This window comes from Drosophila virilis, unplaced genomic scaffold (genome assembly GCF_030788295.1).
Source record: "Drosophila virilis strain 15010-1051.87 unplaced genomic scaffold, Dvir_AGI_RSII-ME tig00001170, whole genome shotgun sequence".
In the NCBI taxonomy this organism is placed as follows: domain Eukaryota; kingdom Metazoa; phylum Arthropoda; class Insecta; order Diptera; family Drosophilidae; genus Drosophila; species Drosophila virilis.
This window is the reverse complement of record NW_027212828.1, coordinates 2,738,516-2,758,902: the sequence shown is the minus strand read 5'-3', so window position 1 is coordinate 2,758,902 and position 20,387 is coordinate 2,738,516. Positions and strand designations below refer to the sequence as shown.

Below are 20,387 nucleotides of genomic sequence, written 5' to 3'. Positions count from 1 at the left end.
AGAGAAGCCGTTTAAACAAACAAACGGTAGTGGAGTACTTGAAATAGAAGGTAGTGATTGATTGGTACGTAGCGGTACCTGGCCCTGAAGCTCTAGTATTTGTTGATGTTGTGGATTCAGAGAAATCAAAAATTCTTAAGGACGAAAATATGTTGTGGAACAACATATAATTAATTTGATGTAATTAAATGATACAAATTTAATGAATCGGACGGACGGACAGGCGAACAGACAGACAGACGGACATAGCTAGTTCAACTCAGCTATTGGTGGTGGTCAAAAATATATACTTTATGGGGTCGGAGATGCTTGCTTCTGCCTGTTACATACATTTATATTTTGCATAAATACAATATACCCTTTTACCCATTTTTAATGGGTTCAGAGTATAAAAAGGGGCACAGCTGGCCGGACTGGCAAGTAAAACAACTCCATCGTTCGGTGATGCTATTAGTAATTGGTGTTCCCTTATAAGGCTCTTAGCATTTAATTTGCATTATGTATTTGTTGGGGAATGTATGGTTTAATTAGGAGCCTTATCGATATTTACTTTGAGTGTTGATTGTAGATGGTCTTGCATGGGTCTGTGTTGGCACCGAGACTCGTGCCGGGGTGCGTATTCGGCAGGGACTTCTAGCGTCGAAAGAAACAACTCGATTCAATTCGATTCGTACGAGGCGGTACGATATAATATAATTCGAATGCTGAAATCTTTATTATTCTTTCATTATTTAACAACCTATATTTTACATGATTATGAGACTTACATTTGTGCTCCGCACGCGCTTCTGTTCTCTTTCACTTCTGCTCAGCTGCAAGCGCAAAACGAAAATGAACCTCGACAAAAATGCATATTGTGCAGCTGCGTGCGATCGACTTATCATGTAAAAAATAATTCTAACGGTGCGCTTCCAGTCTAAGCAGCGTGGGCTGCTTACAGAAAAAATGCGAGACCCAGTAGGACTTAGTCAACAGCTATTTTCACTTCGCCCCGTAACATTCCCCACCCCGTAATTCACGAACGTCCGTGCAGTGTGTTACCAACTTTAAAGTCAAGCATAGCTAGCTTTCCATCGGCGGTTCGCACCACGGTACTTCGGCACTTCACCCTTTGAACGGTGCACGTCTACGACCACTCCTCTTGTACAACAGTTTCGCTTGGCACCGTCGTCCACTATTATAACGATGTCGTCGACTGATATTGGTTCGAGTGGCGGTTGAAACCACTTAGTACGTTTGGTGAGTGTAGGCAGATACTCGCGCAGCCATCTCTTCTAAAATTGGTCAGCCAATTGACTGGCCACTCGGAAGCCTCGTGCCAAGCTAGCTCCGCCTTGCTCCCGTTATCCTCTCTCACGCAATCCGCTTGAATGACCTATAAGAAAATGATTTGGAGTCAGGGCTTCGGACTCAGATGTCTCCAAGGGAACATAAGTGAGTGGCCTTGAGTTGAGCACGCTTTCTACGTCAGCCAATGCTGCTCGTAGCACCTCCTCTCGTAACCCAGAGGGCGGCAGAATTTCCGACAGTATTGACTTTGTAGAGCGCACCATTCGGTCCCACGATCCTCCCATGTGGGGTGATCCTGGCGGGATAAAGGTAAACTCGAGTTCTGGGTACTGTCGCTTGATCAGAGCCGGCGATATACGTTCAATTTCATCTTTTAATACTCTGCTAGCGCCTCTGAAATTTGTGCCATTGTCCGACAGCTTGCGGCGGGGGCAGCCGCGTCTGGCCACGAACGACTTCAGTACGCATAAGTATGAGTCAGTTGAGAGCGACGTAGCTATATCTATGTGAACGGCGCGCACCGTGAGGCATGTAAATAGCACGCCCCAGCACTTCTCGCGACGCCGTCCAACGACAATGTCGTAGGGGCCGAAGTAATCCACTCCAGTATATGTGAACGGTGGTGATATAACTCAACCAGCAGATACGTCAATTTATGTCGTCTTGGCAGAATTATCGGGCGTTTTACGCAGACTTCGACTTCTTCTATATTGTCTATCCGTCCTTTAATACGTAGAATGCCCGAGTCATCCACATAAGGGGAGCACTTAAACAGCAAGCTTTTGCGATCGGTTAAGCGGCGCCCCGACCTTAAGCAGGTGATCTCACTATAAAACTCCTCTTCTTGACAAATCCGAATAAAACTCACATCCATTTCATTGCTTCTTTTAAGGAGCAACGTCTTCTGCAGATCCAGTCCTCCGTCCAATCTGACCTTCTTAGTAATATTCCGTAGGAAGTCCAGTACGCATAGCTGTACGGCTCTCAATTTTTCTAGCTTGCTGAAACGCTGCAGATCCGGCAGAATACATCTCCAGGACGACGTGTGATTGGGTTGTTCTTCAGCATGGTACAACATGTTTAATGCAGGGCCTATTTCCGATTGTGGCCACTGCGATTCTTCTAGATACAAAAATGATGGTCCATTGAACCACCTGGTTGAGCCATGAATTTCAGGCGTTTTAGTAAATTTCGTACCATCGTCTGCCACGTTTTGAGCCGATGGTACCCATCGCCAGCTGTCCACATCTGATTCTTCTAAAATCTCTCCTATCCGAAGCGCTACGAATTGCTGGAACTTTCGAGCATCGGAACGGATCCAGTAGAGCACATCCTTTGAATCTGTCCAGAATGTTCGTCTATGTATACGTACCGACATTTCCTTTTGGATACATTTGGCCAGTCTCAGACCTTAGACCGCGGCCATCAGTTCCATTCGAGGTATGGACACGGGCTTTAGGGGTGCTACTCTCGTTTTCGAAGCGACCAAACTGCAATGTACTTGGCCATCAAGTTCAGCCCGCAAAAATACAACTGCGGCGTAAGCATTCATACTGGCGTCAGCGAATGTATGCATCTGCACAGCCTGGGTTCGGCTCACCCACTTCATGCACCGTGGAATGCGGACGGCATTCAAATTTGAAACTAGATCAAGCCAGTGTTGCCAATCGGCTTCGTCTTTTTTTTATTTATTTATTTTATTTATTAAAGGGGAAGCGTGACGAGTCTCCATCACGCCAGAGAAGCTTCTGTGCCGGTTGGTCTTCTTGGCGCACCTTAACTTGATGAAAGGACGCTCTCAGAAGCGTATTAGAACCCCCATCAAAGATGCTAGTGCATCTGGACCTTTCAACAAACAATCGTTCAGCGACATGCCACTAACTTTGGCAGCCGCATCCCAAACCAGGCGCGTCTTTTTCTTGTTCGGATTGGTGACTGTAAAGATAGGAAGAAACCAATATGTAGTGTTAGCTACTAACTCACTATCCTTCAACCGGTGGATATATCCCTTCTGCTTGTAATCATGCATCGTGTTCATCATGAACTCTTTCAGTGGTGGGTCTTTTGACATCTTTGCCTCTAAACATTTCAGGCGCTTAACAGCCATCTGATAACAGTTTGGCAGGTGCATGCGATCGAACCTCTATAACAGGCCGGTCTGCCAGCGCTTTTCGTCTTCTAGATAGGTTATTGTTGCCTCCATAATCTGCATCGAGCGTTCGTCCTCTTTGGATCTCAGCGGATGTCAGGAAACGCTCACACCTAGTGACTCAATTGAAAAATAGTTGTTCAGAGCTTCATCCATCCCACGCGCCGCACTGCACTGGCAAATATGTAGCAGCCGAGGCGTGGTGCTGTCTCCCACAATGGGGCGGCCATATATGGCCCATCCTACTCTGCTTCGCACTGCTATGACGTCGTCGTTTTCACCTTCTCGTATCTCCAAGGATACAGTTATTTTGATACTGTCTAAACCAATGATAAGCTGAGCCTTGACGTTGTTATTCGGCAGAATAGGAAGCGTAGATAAGTACTTCCGAGACTTGAGCAACTGTGGCCCGATACTTTGCTCTGGTAAGTCCAAGTTCGCGATTGCTCGCACGTTTTTTAAGGCATACTGTATTGCGTTATGTTCAGGAGCTGAAATTCTCACAGCCACGGACATCGACTCAGGTTCATTTTTGGTTATGTCCCCTGTCCATTTAAGACACAGCTGGGTCGCAGGGCCATCTAATTCCAGCTCGTCTGCAAGCGCTCTTTCTATTAACGTACACTCAGCTCCTTCATCCACTAATGCATATGCGCGCACGTTCTTTGATTTACTATAGAGCGTGATTGGAACATATCGAAACAGTGTCTTACTCGCGGAGCTGCCGTGAAACATAACGGCAGACTCACTTGCCTTAATCCGGTGGTTGCTACCTTGACCCGTGTGCTCGACTTTACTACCACTCATGGTAGGCGTATGCAGAAGCACATGGTGCGTTGTCACCCAACCATCTACATGACACTTCTTCTTTGATTTACACTGTTGTGCACGATGACGTAAAAAGCATCAAAAACAGAGCCTCATTTCCTTAACAAGTTCCCAGCGCTGATTTGTACCCATTGATCTGAAGTCGTCGCAATCTGATAGACGGTGGTTACCGGCGTACTTCGCACATGAAACCCTCTCCTGTTCCTGTTGTGAACGTTGTTGCTGAGAACCCTCAGGGCTATCTACCGTGTTGTGCACAAAAATTCTCTCTATAGTGGTTTTCGTGGAGCTCTTCTTTTCGCTATCAGCCAGTGGTGTCTCGTAGGGCGTGAGCATAGTGGCGCACATTGCCACATTGAACAGCCAGTTATTAAGGTGGCCAAACTGCTACCTTCATTCGACATTCGATGCCGGCCCCAATCCAATTTCATATTGCTGGGCATCTTCGCAAAAAGCTCGTTCAGCAGCGCGGGCTCGTAAAGATATTCGTGCATACCAATGGCCGCTATCGTTGCGCAGTAGTTTTGGACAGCTAGGGCCAGTCGGATAACGGTGTTCAAGTTGTCCGACTTTATTGCTGGTTCCTCTCGGAGCACATGCTGCAGAGCAGCATGTACTATTTCAGAGCGCCCATACAACATTCGCAATGTGCCTATAGCATACGGCACTGTAGCTGGGATCATAAGTTTTCCACGCACCGCATCCAGGGCTTGCCCTCTGAGGCACTTCTGAAGCCTGATGAGATTTTCCTCGTTGCTGAATCCACATCTCTGTGGATTGCTCATAATTGCTGATAAAGATCAACCATTCCTTTGCTGATGACATGTCGCGCGCTGATTTGCGCAAGTGTCAGCGATCCATTCCACGGCGTCGCATTATTACAATGCACATTGTCAAATTGCTGCCGTGGCACGTGCTCAATGGATCTATTGAGCGCTCCCAGATCTGTGTGGCCCATGTACGCGGCAGTACTGTGCTCCATAGCCTGGTTAAACACCGTCGTATTTGCTTGTTATGGCAAACTGGGGTGTACACTCCAATTAGCCGCAACCTGTTTCTGCTTGTAGATCACGTTCTGGTATCCTAAAGGGTCGAAAAGAGCTCCCACTTTCTCAGTTCTTTGCTGCATTGGTGTTGAACTTTCCCTTGGACCAGTAGCAGCGGACGACGTAGACGGACAGCCGCTATAACCTTTTTCTTCACCGGCGACTTTATCTTGTACTCCAGCAGGAACAGGCGATCCGTTAGCCTGTCCCGTTGACCATGCCGTCACAAGCGTTGCAGTTTCACCGGGTTGAATACTACTTGTCGTCCTTCTCGCACTTGCATCTTGTTCATCACCGTCAGCCATCTCGCCACACCAATTCTATGAAATCCGCTTTGAGGTTATGGCTGCTAAGTGTGAGTCTAGCTCTTGTACCACGTGTCTCTCTATAGGCAGCTAAGGTTGGAACTTTGCAAGTCGCTTGCTTCACAGAAATCTCCGCCGTAGCAGAGAATCCCTCGGACACTCTCTGCTGCAGAGAATATTTCATTAATTTGGCACCGAGACTCGTGCCGGGGCGCGTATTCGGCAGGGACTTCTAGCGCCGAAAGAAACAACTCGATTCAGTTCGGTTCGTACGAGGCGGTACGATATAATATAATTCGAATGCTGAAATCTTTATTATTCTTTCATTAACAACCTATATTTTACATGATTATGAGACTTACATTTGTGCTCCGCACGCGCTTCTGTTCTCTTTCACTTCTGCTCAGCTGCAAGCGCAAAACGAAAATGAACCTCGACAAAAATGCAGCTTGTGCAGCTGCGTGCGATCGACTTATCATGTAAAAACCAATTCTAACGGTGCGCTTCCAGTGTAAGCAGCGAGGGCTGCTTACAGAAAAAATGCGAGACCCAGTAGGACTTAGTCAACAGCTATTTTCACTTCGCCCCGTAACAGTCTACATTTAGGCAGTGAAAGCACATGAGAACGAAGCAACACTCAGAAACGCGATGCAATCGAAATTAATAAGCTAATTTGAAAAATGTTAATAGCTACGACTGCTCATCTCCACTCTTAGAATATCAGACATGCTTGGAGCAGACGCTAAGTATTGGTGTGCATCAGCTTTTATCGTTTTAAATGAACAACCATTCCAAGGCAGCTCTTTAATTTTGGCACTAAGTAAATATCTTGAACGGAGTGCTTCTCAGTGGTTGTCCCAAATTTGTTACGCGGGCATAACATGGCCGGAGCAGCATTTTACCATTTGCTTAATAACCGCCCAGTGAAGGTCTCTCGATATACGCAAGCCGTTTAGTGACGTCACTCGTAACAACATTGCGAGACATGACCACTCACACAATTGCTGTATCAATAGTTTAGAGACATTTGGCCAACTTTGATCGTCATGTGCTGAGAATCGCATACACAGCCAAAAGTTTTGCAAGTAAATTAAGTGGTAAAAGATCAGTTAATATTGTAATACTAAAAGGTATTAGTAATGCAAATGCAATTGATTGTGATGTAATGATTGATGGAAATAGTTTAAATGTAATAATATTGTGTTAGGTCGTGAAGTTTTAGCTCAAGGATACTCAGCTTTAGTATCCGGTGAATGAATAGAGATAGTAAAAGCTAAAACAGTAAACGTATGTACTACATCGTCAAACAATTCATTTGATAACCGATGTATATGGCGAATACAAAGACAAATTCGTTTATAATAAGAACTCTCAGATCCGTGTCAGTACAGGTGAAATTAGTATTTGGCTGGTTGATGATAAGAAAACTGTACAGGGAAGACCCTATAGACAGCGTAAATGAAAGAGAACAAATTCGAGGTTAAATACAAGAGATGTTAAAGTGCAAGGTAATCAGACCCAGTTGTTCTCCGTTTGCCAGTCCTGCGTTGCTGGTCAAGAAAAAGAATGGATCTGCGAGGCTCTGTGTAGATTATAGCGAGTTGAATTCAAATACAGTTGCAAATAAATTCCATTTACGATTAATAGCTGACCAGATAACCAGATTTCGAGGAGCGAAATTCTATACCTGTTTAGACATGCATTCAGAGTCTATTGAATATACCACGTTTGTTACCCCGGACGGGCAATACGAGATTCTTTCAATGCCTTCGGACTTAAAAATGCGCCATCAGTTTTCCAACGAGGAATATTGAAAGCATTAGGAGCTGTTCCCTATTGTCTAGATGGATGACAGTATGATTGTAGCTTCAGCTAGACTGGATTCTCATTAAATGTAGAAAAGTGCTTCTTTCTCAAAAGTTCTGTCCAGTGCTTGGGATACGAGTTGCAGGCAGTTCACACGAAAACTGAGTCCTTGAGTGCATTGCCTCCTCCCTAATCGGTTACAACGCTGCGCCAATTAAGAGAATTAGCATCGTATTTCTGTCAATTTTTTTTTTGTTTTTCACAAGTGATGAAAAACTCTATATTTACTTACGTCAGAGAAAAGTAATTTTGAGTGGAAAGACGAACATGAAGAGATTCGTAAAAAAATAATTCACATACCAACAAACCAGTATTGGTTTCTTTCGATCCTCTGTACCCAATTGTGCTACATAGGGATGCAAGTGCTTTTGCATATAGAGCTATACAGGATCGAAAATAAAGCACACGTGATTAAATATTTTAGCAAGACGATATTCCCAACTGATACCAAATACACGTCAAATGAACTTACAACTCTTGCCGTGGTTAATACAGTTAAGTATCTTAGGCATTATTTACAAGGCAGAAAGATTATAAACTTTACTGTCTGTAATTTGTTAAGTCATCCTGAACAAAAATAGAGTTGGTGCCAAGGGTTCACCGCTGGTGGGAATATCTTCAAACCTTTGAATTTTATATACAATATCGTTAAGGCAAGCGGATGGCTCACGTCGTTTTTTTGCTTAGAAATCCTCTACCTCACAATAAGTTCACCGGAAAGTCAAAGATTGTCGGAAAGCGACTTGAGTAAGCTGAGCTTTCAGAAAATGAGATTTGGGCAGAGCAACAAAGATATGAAGATATTGCTGAGATATTTTAGATGGTCGGTTATAAACCAAGTGCACGAAGCCATTATGCATCTAGAATGAGAAAAGACTCTCGATAAAGTATATGACCATTTCGGGTTTGAGGGCATGGAAAACATCCGAAAGTTTGTGGAAAACTGCATAACTTACAGAGTTTTAAAATCGAAGTCAGGAAAACCACATATTGAGTTACACCCCATTCCAAAAGTAAGCATTCCATGGCACACAGTGCACATAGACACTTCAGGCAGGCTTATTGGTAATAATGATCGAAAAGAATATGTCATTTTACTGATTGACGCATTTAGCAAGTGCGTTTATCTTTACATACTTATACCCTAAGTGCGGAAAGTTGTATTATGGCATTAGAATTCTCGATAGCTGATCAGGAAAGAAGTTCAGTTGCAGCTGAAGAGAGCACGCGTTCTTCGCAAGATGCATTGGAGAGGCCCAGCTAGCCATTAATTGTACAGTAAATAGAGTCACCAAAGCCAATCTTTCGGAACTTTTAATGGAAAATGTTACTCGACTACAACTTAGGTTTAATCTGAAAATAAGGTTAATCTGGCCGAAATCAGAACATTAGCTTCAAAAAATATTGAAATTGCGAGCAAACATGACAAGTCTACGTTTGACAGAAACAAGCCAAGGTTAGTGATTTTGTTCTTTTAAACAGCAGTGAAAGACACCAAACAAAATATGATCCTAAGTTTCGAGATTCTTTTCAAATAATAAAGGTATGAGATAATGATAGGTATATGCTAAAATGCATGAAGAGTAAAACACAACACAAATATCCGCTTGAGATCTTAAGAAGTATGCCGGATGGGCAGGTACCATACTAGCTAGAAATCGAGGAGAACCTGCTATGTAAAACCGTTGAAACAGACGGTAGAGAAACCGTTGAAATAGACGATAGAGAAATATTTGAAGCAGACGTTTGAAAAGCCGTTCAAACAAACAAACGGTAGTGGAGCAATTGAAACAGAAGATAGTGATTGATTGGTACGTAGCGGTAACTGGCCCTGAACCTCTAGTATTTGTTGATGTTGTGGATTCAGTGAAATAAAAAATTCATAAGAAAATATGTTGTGGAACACCATATAATTGATGTGATGTAATGTAATTAAATGATAAAAATGTAATGAAGATAATGAAAACGAATATCTTTAAAGATTATGATCAATAACCTGTTATGTTAAGCGGGTATACTGTAAGAAATTAGTTATGTAAAAAAAAGATTACTGATTGAGATTAAAGTTTGTTTATATAGATTATAAAGAAAAGTTTTGGCATGTGAAATGTGTCAGAAAAGCGGTGTCGGGGAGCTGATGGTTTGCTTGAATTAAGCGCCTTATCGAAAATTACTTTGGGTGTCGATTGTATATGGTGTTGCATAGGACTGCATTTTGAAAGTGTTGTTTAAAAATTATCGAGTTGGATAAATAGCGGTATTTATTGAGCGTGGGAAGGTTGCCAAATGGATCTGATTTGAATGCACATGAGAACGAAGCAACACACAGAAACTCGCTGCATTCCAAAATTATAAGCTGATATTGAAAATGTTAGTAGATACGACAGCTCAACTCCAATATATGTATGATCTATTGAATAATAAGGAACACACTCGTTTTGTCAATTATTAATAAATAAATAAATAAAATAAAATAAAAACAAGTAAAAGGTTCTAGTCGGGAGCTCCCGACAAGGGATTACCTTGAACCCTATTATTCCAACACCAAATGCAGTTCGCGCAACGCGCTTGTTTGACGTAATATAGATAATTAAAATTAATAAAGAAGGTCCCTTGACAGGGTTCGAAATCGCAACTGACCGTCATACTTGCTGACGACTCTACTCAACAGGCAAACCAGCAAACAAAAAAAAAATGTTTCCCATGTAGGGCTCGAAGTGGCGATAGACCGCAATGCTTGCTATGCCTCTTCTCAACAGCCCCACCAATAATTTAGTATTATTGTGTGTCTACTACATGTATACACAAATTCTTGATATTCTTGCCTTGGTTTTCTCTTAACCGAACTTAATGAAATTTTTAACAGTATATCTTATTTTACCATAGAATATTTTTATATTCTCAAAAAGTCAATTGCATTAAAATTGTAAATAGGTTGGGAATATAAGTTGGGTTATTAACTTGATTTATAGCTCTGCGGTGTTTGCGGAAAGGGTATCGATAGATATAAAATGAAAGATACTTGATATATATAATATTCTAAATGCAACGTATCAAGTTTGGTGGCTCTAGATCTTAATATTTATACAATTTTCTTAAAAAACAGAATGTTGATATAGATGTTATCGATTGCTTGGGAACGGAGTAAGTTGGCGATTATCGGAAGCAAACTCGATCCGCGAAAGCACTAGTAGGATTACGATATCGATGTTAATCGATTACCTGCAAATGGATCAAATTATCGAATGTCGGAGAAAAATTCGATCTGCACGGGCACTTGGAGGACCTACAGCTAATTTTCTCTAGCTCTCTAGCTCTAATAGGTTTTGACAGACGGACGGACGGACAGACAGGCGGACATGGATAGATCGGCTATTGATGCTGATCAGGAATGAATATAACTTATGGGGTCGAAGATGCTTTCTTCTGCCTGTTACATACATTTGCACAAATACATTATTCCCTTTTTGCCATTTTTATTGGGTTCAGGGTATACAACTAGAGTGATCAACCCTTTTCAAGATTAACAAATAAGTGGAAAAGAAAGAGAAAAACAATTTTTTTAAAGACTTTAAGCTAAAAAGCAATTACGAATATAAAAAATAAAAAATCGATAGACTCCTAAAATTTAGATTTTTTTTAATACATTTGCCACTTTAATTTTTGCACAATATTTTTTGCACAGTTTTAATTATACAAAATTTACTTTTCATAAGCAATTCGCAACATGAAACCATTATTCCATTTTTTAAGCATGCATTTTAAATTCTTTTCAAGTATGCTTTATGTTTTAGTCAACCTTACACCCGACCCTTTTCGTGTGACTTGAGCTTAAGGTGAACTATGTTAGGGAAAGTTAAGTTTTGTGTCATAATAAATAAGTTGAAGTGGAATTTAGCATGTGATAATTTGTTATCCATGCGTTGCGGAGTATTGAGGTAGTGTAACCTACGTTGTTTTAGTAATCACCGTCAAGCGGCCTCGCTGTCGCATTAACATCAGCGCAGGGCTGCAACAACTTCATCAGCCACTGACCCTTTTTGCAAACTAGTCTTTCTTCTGTAATTTTTTCAATCCTTTCCATTTATATTATGTAATAGAGTAGGTAGCAAAGTAATACATTTTATATCCCACACCAGCTGACGTCATAGAGCCGGAACCAGCCGGAGCCGGAATGGTTTAAAAACAGCTGCAAATCAGCGAGAACGCTTTAATAAAAGAAGCATTGCTTATGTGGTTTAGCAATACATTGCTTGCAACGCGATACTGGTCCGCAGCATACTCCTTAAAAAAGAGAATATGATTTTTAAGAGATGTTAAATAAACTTCGAATTAGTTGGCAACTGGAAATAAATACACAGGAAATCTTTTCATTGAACGGCCGTGCCAACTTGTGGATTGGAATTTCATATTGCCGCCTCTTTCACCCTAACGACGCCATCCTCTGCCGATCAGCCACTGTTGGGACTGCAGATTGTCCTCGTCGACGGCCACCAGTTTTTCAGCGACGAAGTTTAGCAGGCGATGGTTCCACTGGGTGGTCGCCTAGCGCTTGCAAGTGCCTGGAATTAGGGGTGGCTTTCACTAGGACTTGAGTCGTCCGTAGCTCTTCGGCTGTTAGCAGCAGGCTGCCTATCTTCCGTAGAAGTAGATGTTTTAGAGACTTCAAGCTTGCTTCCCACATACCCCCCAAAATACGGAACTATTGGTGGTTAAACGCAAATGCGCATCCGCATTTTTATGCCAGCTCGCAAATTGCATCAGCCTCATCCTCGATTCGAGCCCGTTACTCCCGAAACTGGCCACTTGCTCCAACGAAGGTCGTCGTATTTATGGGCGGTCTATGGGACTCTTCGACGGCTGACGAGCCTTTAAATAGCCACTAAAAATGTATAGTAAATAAATCAGCTAATAGTTCTATTAAAAGGCCTTGGAGGAGATGCAAATATATAACGCTATGTACAACTTATACGAAGGCATTCCACGCATTCATCAATTCGTGCTGGGTTATAAAAATCGACGCCACAGATAGAAAACGGCCGGGGCGCGCGATAAATTTTCACGAGTGCTTTTTGGACAGCATAGCAATGCAGCATACAAATGCAGATATCTAATAAAGCTACTAGCAAACTATGAGCTTTAATTGAGAAGTAGCGGAAATTTTGCGTCATACGAAAGAGAAACGATTGCAAGTCGGTTTATATTCGAACAAATCACTTTACGCTTAATTCATACGCATGCGCTTTCTAACTCTCTCTATGCCTTCTTTGAATTGAAATCTTTGGAGGACTTCAACTATTTGTTCGAATGCTTTTTTCACTTCAAGCACCGTACAAACTTTAATTTCTGCATAGTCTTGTCTATCGAGTTATAAGACTCTTTTTGGCAACTTATATTGACGGCAAGAGTTTTTCCACGACTTGTCGCCGTGAAACGCCGTGAGACAATCCAGCCAACAAAAATTGATGGCAGAATTGGAAAATTCGGTCATTGTTTCATCTGACCGACAGAGAGAAGTTCTGTAGTGTGTATATGCCTTAAAAGAACACCCTATATACAAATATAAAGTATGCGACACTCTGTCGAATACAATAACAATAATACATTAAAAAAGGCCAGAGCCACTTTATATATTGGCTCTGGCTCATATTACGCAGCGCAGTTCACTAGCCTCTCTAGCTGACCGTTTATTCTTACGCCGCATTTCCCACGCTCCGTCTGAGCGCATACCATGAGCAACATATATGCTCACTAACACAGGCATATGCAAGCTACTCACTCTCCCTCTCTTTGTAGCTGTTAACCAATAACAGCATAAGTATACACAGGTATCCATAGGTTAAGCGCAATATTTCACTTTGAATAAAATTATTCTGAAAACCCAAGTCAACCAGCACCAACGTGCTTGCTTTTAAAATCAAATATAAATGAAACATTTCATGGCGACCGTGCAGGGGTAACCTGAACTAAACTGCAAAAACTACAAGGAGGAAACCCAGGTGAAGAACAACAAGGAGGAAATCAACGGTCACGGCACGGCACCGGGATGGAAACGGAAAAAGTCTGAGTGAGTAGAGTGCGTGTAATGGGCAAGCGCGGAGGCCAAAAGAACAAGATCACTAAAAGAATAGCACACATTAAGTGGCTTTTATATACAAAAACGCCGCCCACATGGGAAACTTGATCGGATATTAAAATTATAAATGAAGTACTAATTGAAAAACCGCTATCCCCAAAGCCTTGCCCAAAAAGCCAGACGTCTGCCCAAACGACTGCCATGGACCATTATACGCTGCAACATGGAAATCTACGTGCATGAGACTAACGACCAGTGTGAAGACCGGCAACGGCCCCGCCTGAGCTCATAGGCCATGGACATCAGCAGCAGAGAAAGCAACAGCGCGAGGGGCAATCCGCCACTTTCGCCTTCGAAGGAGCGTCAGCATAGCCAAGCCGACGACGACCAGCTGACGCGGAAGACCTCCGAGGCATTATTACATCCGAGGATCCAGAGCAGCAATTAAAATGATTACAATTAAAAAAATATATATTACTCAATAAGAAATATAGCCCGTAAAGCTATGCGAAACAATATGTAGGAAAACGGTAAACATAAATGCAAAATAATTCAATTAGCAAATTTGATGAAAATTTACATAATAATTATAATTATAATTTTATTATATATAAACCCAAAATGGGACTAGTAAACTTAAAGACAGTGGATTCCACTGCTAATATCATTAATAAAGGTGAGTCAGGTAACAATTAGTAAATATACTATTGATAATAATTGTTGCTATAATGTGCGCCAATTGTTTTTATAAATTATACAAGTTGCAACAAATGTTTAAAAAAGAGGTATATTAGCCATTCAAATGATCTGGAAAAGATTTAAATTAAAAAAAATAAAGAGCACAAGCACATTGAAAAAAAAAAAATTTTTAACAATAATTCCGTAATTTACTTTGTAACATTGAGAAAATGAAATAAAATGAATAAAATTAAAAACAAATAAAAATAAAAGGACAATTAGAGAAACTTATAATGGAATGGAATCAATTATATACAGAACTAAATAAAATAAAAATTGACTTTGGTAACTCATATAAATCACTTAACCAAAATAGGCCAATTCAGAAGAATACTGTAAAGATACTGTTAAAAATCATTGGTCCAGAGTATACAAATTTTTGATCAGACTTCGAGCGAATTTAATATCAATTACGCAAAAATTCGAAATCGATATATCAGTCCCGACCATACTTAATACTTCTCTAACTGTTGTAACTTATGATGAACCGGAATCAACAGAACCGGCTAACATTGAACCAATATATTTAGAAGAGTTAGAGTAAGAGTTAGAGTCAGAAAAGTTAGAGACAAACACCAAAATAGAAGAGCAAGATTTAAATAACGTTACTATTTTAGCAGTTTTAATGTCAGATCTGGATGATAATACAGATTCTGATACTACTTAGTTCAAGCATAATAGAGAATAAATTCGGTAATAATATCACAATGGCACAATCCAATATTGATTTCATTACCACTGCATCAAAGCTTATACCAGTTTTCGATGGTAAAGCTGAAAACACAACAAGTTTTATTGATGCATTGCACATAATAGAATCAATAAAAGGCGAACATGAAACAATTAGCAGTTTCAATAATAAAAACCAAGCTAAATGGTGTTGGCAGAAATATAATCGGAAATGAAACAACAGTAACTGAAGTCATTACCAGATTAAAAAGCAATGTCAAAGGCGAAACTGTAGAAGTATTGTCAGCAAAACTGATGAACCTACAGAAACGCAATTGCGATTGAGCAGATGACAGAAGCTTTAGAAGGTGTGTATATAACAGACGGTTTAACCCTAGAGTTAGCCAGAAGTTATTCCACTTAGCATGCAGTCAAAGCAATGATTAAGAATTGCACGGTTAATAAGGTAAAACTTATCATGCAAGCTGGTACCTTCAATACAATGAATGATGCCATATCCAAATTTGTAAATAGTTGCACAGAAGCAACTGAACAGCCGAACACTGTCCTATATTATAAAAATTATTCACAGCGCGCCGGAAACCGCGGACAAGCAAATTATAGAGGTAACTTACGTAGTCGTAACAAAAACAATAGTACCTATTATAACAATGGACGAGGCCAATATTGAGGAAACTCAAGAGGCCGGCAATTCGAATCGAGGCCACAACAGCAATACCTCACATAGTGTCCGAGTTGTCAACAATACATCGGAAAACTCACAAAACCCTTTGAATGCTTAACAGTAGAAGATGCAAGGGTTCACACTATTAATCTCAGTCAGAACATACTCGTATCATTCAAACATGTGGCTACAGGAAAAGAACTTGTCTTTTTAGTAGACACAGGTGCAGACATTTCAATAGTTAAAGATGTCTGATGTCTTTCAAGACACATTATAGACATAAAAGGAATAAGTGATGGCTTAATAGGAATCGATTTTATTAAAAAATATAACTGTCAATTAGACTTCAAGCAATCTGAAGATTGGCTTATAATAAGACCTAATAACTTAAAATTTCCAATTTATGTTCCTATAACACAGTTCTGGCAACAACTCAATTCTTTGTATATTTTTATTTTTATTTTATTTATTTATTAATGGTCGACAAACGAGTGTCTTCTTCATTATTCAATAGGTTATACAATAGCTAATAGAATTATATGCTAAAATCCTAGTTAAAAAATACAATTTTCTAAAAAGCATCACCGACCGATGGAGGTGTTTTATTTGCCAGTCCGGCCAGCTGTGCCCCTTTTCTCAGCTAATTTTGTCAGTGACGCTATAACAGCGTACATCTAAGCAGAAGGTTGTAAGAAGGAAAAAAGTGTTCTTAGATAAAATTAAAAATAATCCTATGTAAGTTAGATAAAGAGTGTTAAGTAGATAGGACAAAGAGAGAAGTAATGGGAAATCACCGACTCGGTGGGGGAAAATTGTTTAGCCTGTCCGGCAAGCTATGCCCCTACTCATAGCTGGGAATGGTCAGCGATTTCCCGAAGGTATCCTGAAAGCAACAATTTTATTAGTGGTAGAGAAAGTTCGGTAGAGAAAACGTGATGCAAACTATTATAATTTTTACATAGCACGCGAAAAGAATTGTGCAGAGCGTAGTCTGTTGTGCACGTAGATAGGAATAAGGGGCGATAATTTCTGGTTGGTCTAGCCGGAACAGAGAATTGAAGACGCCCTAGCAGAAAAGGAGAATCTATGTCGCCAATAATCAACTTATGTAGAAGGACAACACCGAGAATTGTCCTACGGTTGGTTAACGACGGAAGGTTAAGAAGAACCAGTCTGCTGGAGTAGGATGGCAACCGAAGATTAGGGTCCCAATTTAAACCTCGTAAGGCAAAAAGCGGAAATTGCTTCTGAACAGATTCAATACGATCCTGGCTATTGTTGTACTGTGGAGACCAGATGCAAGAGCAGTATTCACAGATAGGGCGAAAAAGAGAGATGCACAGAAGTTTTGTTATAAAAGGATCGTTAAACTCTTTAGACCATTGTTTAATGAATCCAAGTACACCTTTTGGCTCATTTACGATGGTATCTATGTGAAGATTGAAAGAGTTTAGAATTAAAAATAACGCCTAGATCCTTAACTGTTAGTAAACTTAGCAAAGGGATATTGTCGATTGTATAACTGACAAGATAAGGAGTAGTACGATTAAATGTCATAAACATACACTTTAAACAATTTAGATGCAATTGATTGGCCGAACACCAAAGTTGCATAGCGTTCAAATCGTCTTGTAGACGAGAATGATGTAGGGGGTTAGTGTATGATAGAAAAAGTTTGACATCGTCCGCATACATGAGGACACGGGCATGTGATATAACAGAGGGAAGATCATTTATAAAAAGAGTAAAGAGTAAAGGTCCAAGATGACTACCTTGAGGAACACCAGAAGTAACGTGAACCTGTTTAGAGGTGTCAGCCTCAGTATTACTCTTTGGGTCCTACCTTTTAAATAAGAATTAATACAAAGCAAAAGAGACGGAGGGAAACCTATTCGGTCAAGATTAAAAAGTAAAATGTCATGGTGTACAGAGTCAAACGCCTTACTGAAGTCAGTGTAAATGACATCAGTTTTCATTTTGGAAAGGAAAGCATCATTTACCAAGAAAGTTAACTCAAGCAGATTGGTCGTAGTTCACCGATTCTTTACGAATCCATATTGAACAGGGGAAACAACTGTTTGCAAATTCTGCAAATTCGAAGTGATTAATTTTTCAAATAATTTAGTTTTGCAATGCCCCTGTAATTTCTCCCACCTTTGTTGTGAAGAGGAATGATATAAGATTCTTTCCAAAGAGATGAAAAGACAGCAGTTTCAAGAGATAGATTAAAAAGCTTTAGCAATGGATAAAGAAGGGAAGAACTACACTCTTTGAGTAGACAACTAGGAATATTGTCCGGCCCAGGAGAGTAAGAAGATTTTAAAGAGTTTATAGCTAATAGGTGAAAGGAGTGTGAAATAATGGGAGGAGGTATAGAACTAGCGGAAGAAATAGTAAAAGGGTAAGAATTAGTATTAGGACAGATTGAAGAGTAAGTTGATTGGAAAAAAAACAAAGAGGTTAGCAGAATCAGTGTCATTGCTAGCTTTATCCATCCCAAGAGAAAAAGAAGATGACAAACTTGAAGATTTACGCTTCAAGTTGACATAATTATAAATAGTTATATTTAGATAATTACTGTTAGATATTTCTCATAGCATTGAGAATTAAGAAAAAAGAAGTTCGATTTGGCTATGGAATATTTAGCCAAGTCTGTACAAGAACCAGGTTTTTTAAATTTTTTAAAATATTTAGATTTTAAATTTTTTAGATGTGATAATCTGGCTGTAAATCAGGGTGGTTTTGAAAAGGTAGTGGAAGGTATTGACCTAGGAATACACACATCTAAGAGGGAGTTTAGGGTGATTAATGAAAATTAATGGCAGTATTCATATCAACCGAATCATATAAGAAAGACCAATCGGTTGCATAAATAAGCTGATTCAGCAAAGAATAATTTCCTTCGCGGAGGCAACAGCGGGGCTTATTGGCTGATGAGCACGAAATGAAAGGATTACAATTGAGCATTGCAATCTCTAAAGTAGGATGATTGACATCCTCAGGAAGAGATAAAGGAGGGATCCTAGACACATTAGAAATAAGGTAGTCGATAACAAATACAAGCTCAAGTGTTCTATTCAAATGATTAGAAATTGGATTGATTTGAAACAATGAAAGATCAAGCGTGCAGTCTATAAAATCGTGATGTGCTGAGGGCACTAGATAATTTTCAGCAGTGAATAATGACCATGAGCTATTCGGCAAATTAAAACCACCCAACACCATAAATAGGTCATTATCACGCACGTGTGAAGAAACTAATTTAATACAAGTAATATGTTTCATATAAACTTGAATATCAGAAGAAGGAGGGAAAGACACCTTAACTTAGAGAATCTCAGCGTCAGTAGGCGTTCTAAAACAAAAAAGTTCTGACTGGAGAGTGGCTTTAATGGCAATTAACTCCCCACCACCTCGAGTCGGCCGATTATTTCTATACAAAAAAAAGTTATTCGATAAAACCTCAAAATCAGATATGGTTGAGCTTAACCATGTTTCTGAAAATGCTATTATATCCGAATCGAAGGAAGTGCTGGCCATAAAAAGATTTTTAAGCTTTGAAATGAGACCGCTAACATTCTGATAATGAATTAAGATTTGGTCAGAAGATGAAGCTAGTTTTTTGGGGCAGAAATGGTACCCTGTACTGAAGGGACTGGAAGGGTGACAGGCTGGTTACGCTTTTTAGTCTTGAACTCGTGAACAATCATGTGTGGAGGCCAAAATTTGGGATCACAAATGATTGGGAACATATCATGTGAAACATTTATTTTGAATGACATTTCACGAGGGGTGGAGAAATTAAATTTGGTTATTAACACGCTAGCAGAAGATTTGCTAACAATATAGGCTGCCAATGACTCAGAAGTGGTGTCCGACGAAAGTCGAGACACAAAAACTTGCCTACGAGGGGCAACTACCGTTAAAGTATGCGCTGATGGGGCTGTAGGTAATACAGGAGTTGGAGGAGTTAAAGAGGCATAATGATTGTTTTACCTTTGCGACCAGGAGCTGACGGGGCTGAGGCAGTTTGATTAACTGGGACGGGATCAGGTACGGGCTCTACTGAGACTACTACAGGGGTAGAAACAGGGGTAATTGAACAGTCGCGTGGAGAAGGCGATAAAGACAACATCGGAGATACATTCAAGTAGCTTGGAAGGGACAATAAAGGCGTAGGTGTTTGAACAGACGTAGAGGGCAATTGAAGGGTTGATGCTCCAGCCGGCGATTGGTTGGGGACTCGAATTTATATTTACCAAGCAACTCGAAACTCGAGTCAAAATTACTCGAGAGTTACTTAGCCACATTATTCAATTTAAGGAATTGATGTCTCACAGAATTATACATTCTGGAGAAATCAATTTGCTTGTCGATGCATTCTGGGCACGACCAACGCAAGCCACCGCAGCCCTTCTTGGCAATTGCAGCGATCTTGTCATAATCACGCCCAGTGAGACCTGCACATTTAGCATGCATCATATTCTCACACATCCAGCAATTAACAATTTGCGGCAGTGCAGAATCATCAGCCTGCTTGAACGTGCATGGTTTCTTACAGCACGACATAATTATTAAATGCGTATGCAAATTGCGAGAGCGCAGAGCAAAACGAAAACGGTGCACAAGGTACAGAAAGTGTATACTCAAAAAACAATTATTCGCACAAAAACAAATTGTTTGGAGCGAAAAGCAATAGAAAAAATTCGCGAGAGCGTGATGCACAATCAGAATG

General features: G+C 40.3%; 1 protein-coding gene across 5 annotated transcripts; it reads right to left on the bottom strand.

Moving 5' to 3' along the window:
• Positions 1-542: 542 nt before the first annotated feature.
• LOC138911493 (uncharacterized) lies at positions 543-7,923 on the bottom strand. Of its 5 annotated transcripts, none has more exons than XR_011417117.1 (3): positions 7,137-7,689; positions 5,981-7,061; positions 543-5,928 (listed from the first exon to the last, which is right to left on the bottom strand). XR_011417117.1 is itself a non-coding variant. In XM_070210812.1 (2 exons), exon 2 carries the CDS (start codon positions 5,050-5,052, stop codon positions 4,537-4,539), a length of 516 nt encoding a protein of 171 aa, XP_070066913.1. In that variant the 5' UTR covers positions 5,053-5,928; positions 5,981-7,689; the 3' UTR covers positions 544-4,536. The 5 variants fall into 5 exon arrangements, 1 of the variants encoding a protein (XP_070066913.1); XR_011417115.1 differs by having other exon boundaries at positions 544-711; positions 768-5,928; positions 5,981-7,689; XR_011417118.1 differs by having other exon boundaries at positions 544-5,928; positions 5,981-7,200; positions 7,306-7,689.
• Positions 7,924-20,387: the final 12,464 nt, after the last annotated feature.

Coding starts and splice junctions, on each gene's coding strand:
- LOC138911493 (XM_070210812.1), bottom strand. CDS start 5,052: ATGAGCAATCCACAGAGATGTGGATTCAGCAACGAGGAAAATCTCATC.